Source organism: Arachis ipaensis, chromosome B09 (assembly GCF_000816755.2).
Source record: "Arachis ipaensis cultivar K30076 chromosome B09, Araip1.1, whole genome shotgun sequence".
NCBI classification, from domain to species: Eukaryota; Viridiplantae; Streptophyta; class Magnoliopsida; order Fabales; family Fabaceae; genus Arachis; species Arachis ipaensis.
In genome coordinates, this window is record NC_029793.2 from 2055522 (window position 1) to 2060606 (window position 5085).

Below are 5085 nucleotides of genomic sequence, written 5' to 3' on the forward strand. Positions count from 1 at the left end.
TTGTGTGAAAAAAAAAATTAATACTAACTCTTCTGTTTTTTATTAATTTTTTTAAAAACAAATTAATTAAATATGCAATACACTTAATTAGCTTTATCTTTTTATGCATATATTTTTTTAACAAAAATTATGATTAACATTAATGTAAATTCAAATGCTTTTAACTTTACAAAGATTTTACAAAATGATTCAAATTTTTTAAACAAAAAAATTATAGTAATTCCGGCATACAAAATTTTAACTTTTAAATGAAATTCTAAAACTCATCACGGTCTTTTCGAGTTACTTATTATATTGTTTAATTTTATGTTATTAATTGGTATCATATCAAAGTTTTTGACGAACTTAACCTGCAAAATTTGGTTTAGAAATGTTACTTTATATATTTGATATTTAATTTACAGAAAACACTATTTATATACCAAGTACTTCTAAAATCTGTATAAAAATATAATTATTATTAATTAACTATGTATTTAAATTATTTTTCTATTAACAAACTAAAGAAAAAATGTATTAATTTATTGGCAAAACGTTAGTGTCAAAATAGTATTTTTTTAGTATTTTTTAAAATAAAAAAGCTCAATACAGTAAGGTAGTAAGGTAGAACAATAAAGTACAAGAAATACTAAACAACAAAAAATAAAGCAAAATTTCAATTCATAATCATCTCTGAGATTGCCGTTAATAATTATAAGGATCAAATATTTATTTAATTTGTTACTTTATAGCTTTACTAATCTTCTTATTTTAAAGAGGTTTAATTTATACCACAACAAATAGGAGGGTTAATACTCAAATTCGTCCCCAAAAGATTACACGATCTTCATTTTCGTCTTCGAATGATTTTTTTAATCAAATTAGTCCTTAAAAGATAAAAAATAAGTCAAATTAATCTTTATGTCAGTTGGACGATGACGTGACACGCCATGTGGCAGGTCAGTGCCACGTAGCAGGTCAGTAACACGTGGCATACACGTAACATGCCACGTATCACTTGACATGTAAAAAAAAAATTTATAGTCAAAATAGTCCTTGAAAGTCCAAACGTAAGTCATTTTCATCCCTCAAATTTTAAAAATTAGTCAAACTAGTCCTTATATAATTTTTTTTATTTTTTCTTCATAATATTAAATTTGAAATATTTTTTTTATACTACTAATTTTAATAGAAATGTAATTGATAAACAAAATATTAGTAATTGTATCTTTTCTTCTTAAAAATTTTTTTCAATAAAATTATCTCTCTCCTTTAATTCTTCTCAAAATCTCTCTTATTCAACTTAGAAATTAATACACTAGACGAATCGAAAAACTGCATATATCAATATAGAATTTCACTAAAAAAGTGACTATTCATTAAAGACTATCAACATTCAGAAATTAAACCTGCTATAACCATGGTGAACCGAAATTTGCTCATGGGTGAACAAAAATTTACATTAATAAAAACTAAAACTTGTACAATCCTCTCTTGGATAATTCATATCTGGTATATTGTAAAGAGTGGAGCTTGACTGAATTGATGATCCGGAGTCTAAAAGATTCAACTACAAAAGACATAATTGTGTATTAGCAAAATGAACATTTGAATTTTTAACTAATTAAAAGCAAGTCAATTTTACCTCGGTTGGAGCTGTCTTTTTCTTTTTCTTCATGGCATTTGAGATCTTTTTTTCCAGGTTTGATCCAAGTCTGTTCTTGGGCCGACCTCTTATTTTGACACGTGGTGGGCTTTAAAGGTCATTCACATTGCTTAATGTCACTTTTTCGTGGGTTAACAAACTTTTTTCCTTTGCTTATTCCTTGATATTCTTCCATCTCCACCATGACCTTGTCAAATGCTCGGTGCAAAATTCCAATCAACTCTTCAGACACAGATGCAAATTCACATATATTGTGTGACCGAAACACCAATTCGTCAAATCTCTTACTTCTTGGCTCCAGTAGAGGTTCATCTTGGCTGCTCTTGATGTGTGTATGCATCTTCTTTATGTTCTTGCTCCAGCGTTCTAATATGTATTTCAGTGCCAGGTTATCCACTCGCTCAAAGCTTAGAACGCTTAGCGAATGGCGGTACAATATGCCCCTAGACTCAAACAGCAAGCAATCGCACTTTACATCTCGTGATACTACGTCGTAGGTGACGACAAACTTGTTGAATGTGGAGTTGAAAACCTGCTCTATGACTTTATATGTTGTGAAACCTAGGGTGGAATGCATTGATCTTGTGATACAATTCACTTTACCTCTGAATTGAGCTTGAACTTCCCTGAACTTCTCATGGGTATATACACGCTGAAACTGTGCCTCTATTGCTGATTTTGTTGTGCACGGTATCACGGTGTGAAAATCTGCAGCATTGAATTCTCTCTCTGCTTGCTCTCTGCTTGCTAGGCAATTGTCATATTGCTTCACGAATTGGCTCAAGGAGCTATTCCGTGTGATGAACTTGTTGAAAAATGAATTCATACTCTCGTTCCTTTGCGTGCTTCTCATCCCGACCCAAAAGTAGTGATCCAAGTAAACCGGAATTCATATATGGTGATTCTCGTACAGCTCTGCATACCAAACCGAAACTATAAGGTCTGGTGAACCGAAAACAGTGCATGCTTTTGTGAAAAAAATATAGTATAAAAATAATTCGAATTAAAATCTCAATTACCTAAAAGCCACTTGTTGCCTCTAAGACCATACTTTGTGAGGAAATCGTTTCAATTTCTGTCAAATGTGTCTTTTGTGTAGAGTTTCAAATAACATGGCTCATCTCTTGTTCAATATCAATGTCCCTTGTAGTCGTTTAGTTTGCTTGGGATCTTCTTCATGATGTTCCAGATACACCAGCGGTGAATTGTTGTTGGCATGCACAGCTTAATTTCCCTTTGAAACGATGCGCATTGATCAGTAATAATACATTTTGGTGCCTTCCCTCCCATGCACGTAGCCAACACTCAAATAGCCATTTGAATGATTGGATGTCCTCATTTTTCATCAGCGTGCATCCAACAAGTGTTGACTGGCCGTCAGGGGCGGAGCTAGAAGAAATATTAGAGGGGGCAAAAAATATTTACACAATAAAATAAGACTAAAATAAAATTTTAAGGGGGGACTAAACTAAAATTTACATATAATTTACATGTAAAAAATTAAAATTAGGGGGGGCCATTGCCCCCTTTTCCTTGTACCTAGCACCGCCCCTGCTGGCCGTGGTGATTCACGCCAACAAAAGAACCTAAAACCAAATTGTACCTGCATAAATAACAAACACAAGGTGGTGAATAGAAATATATACATGCACTGAACACCCAAAATATGTTTGAAAGAATCAAATACCTGTTTGTATTATAGGTGGTGTCAAATGAAACCACGTCTCCAAAATAATCAAATGCAGTCCTACTTCTTGCATCAGCCCAGAATGCATGTTTAATGCAGTGATCGTCTTTAAGGTTGAGCTCAAAGAAGAAATTTTGGTTCTTCTCTTTCATTCTAACTAGGTACTTCCTAAATTCTTTGGCATCGTCTTCTTCGAAAATATTCCGTACTTCCCTTGTGATGTAATTTCTTACGTCTTTTTCTATAAAATCTAGTTCACGGTGGTTGCCAGCTGTTGCCACAAATGATTGGTAAGTTTTGCTCAGCCTGATTCTGGCTTCCTCGTGGGTTTCGATGGTGCGACGCACGAACATGCTAAGCTCCCTGTGTTGTTTGAGCATCTCGGCCTGGTCTGCACAACAAGGATGTGAGTGATTCAAAGCAACTTTGGAAATTGTCCAAAGACTAACATCCTTCATTATGTGTACGTAAATTCTGACTGGACAATTTAACCCAGCTGAAGGGTTTGTCTTTAAAGTTGGAGATATCTTTGATTTCCACCTCCCCTCTCTGGAGCATACAATTAGTTGATTCTTAATCTTGTCTCTGTCTCGAGTCGTGTTCCTTATTTTGGTAGAAAAACCAGCAAGTTTGAAATAATATTTGTAGAACTTTCCAGCTTCTTCTAATGTCTTGAAAATCATTCCCACCTTTGGGACAAATTTTTCATCCACAACACAGCTGGTCTGCATGGTGAACCGAAATCTTAATTATGGTGAACTGAAATCTTAATTACGGTAAAAAAATTATATAGTGCTTAGGGAACAAAACAGAATATATTCGTCTAATTTTTTTAGACTCCTTTTGCTTACCGAACCGAACACATGCACATGGTGAATCAACTCTTTAGTACTTACCGAATCGAAAAGTTACTCACAGTTAGTCACAGTTACTCACACTCACAGTTACATATTATCAATTTAATTCAATTCAATTCAGATATATATAGATCACACCAGTCCATTATTCAATTCACTTCAAATAAAATTAGCAATTTCATTCCATTGAATTAAATTCAAAATTCAATAGTCCAAACCTCGTCAAATTGATACGTTTCAGAAGAATTATCCAAATCGCACTCATTCAACTGATTTGAAGTTGATTCATTCATTGTTCCAATTCAGAAGTGCAAATCGAAGAAGAAAACGAAGAAGAAGATGAACAACGAAGGTAATTACGTTGAAGTCAATCTAAATCGATAATGCAGAGAAGAAAAATGCGAATAAAGGAGAGCAACGAATTTAATTAGGTTGAAGAACGTGAAAAAGGTTGACGTTGTATGAAAAGGTTTACGTTGAGAAATGTTGATCACGCAAAATAAGGATTATGTTATATACGTTATATGAGGCACGTGTACACAAACGAGTGTGTGGGGCGTGGAATGGAAGGGACTTGGATAACATCCATGTAATTTTTACATGCATGTAGAGTTTTTTTGTTATATATAAAGAGTGACTTAGATAAAGACGTCTAAAACGTTTTTTTAAGATATTTTTTAATAATTAAAATTTAACACATATAATCGATTAAATCGTGTTATTTTTATCAAAATTAGGCTAAATAAATTAATTTGACAAAAAAAAATAATAAATCAAATATTAATTTTATAGAAAATAACTATAATATTCCTATTATAGAAAATGACTAAAATACTCTTATTATATATATTAATTTTAAAAATTTTAAATTCTAACTCTTTTTTTTCTATAGTTGT

At 32.4% G+C, this 5085-nt stretch overlaps 1 protein-coding gene across 1 annotated transcript; it reads right to left on the reverse strand.

Annotated features, from left to right (window-relative positions):
• On the reverse strand, positions 3185-4482 carry LOC107614666 (protein FAR1-RELATED SEQUENCE 5-like). Its single transcript, XM_016316808.1, has 3 exons — positions 4408-4482; positions 3333-4057; positions 3185-3248 (listed from the first exon to the last, which is right to left on the reverse strand). Exons 1-3 carry the CDS (start codon positions 4480-4482, stop codon positions 3185-3187), a joined length of 864 nt encoding a protein of 287 aa, XP_016172294.1.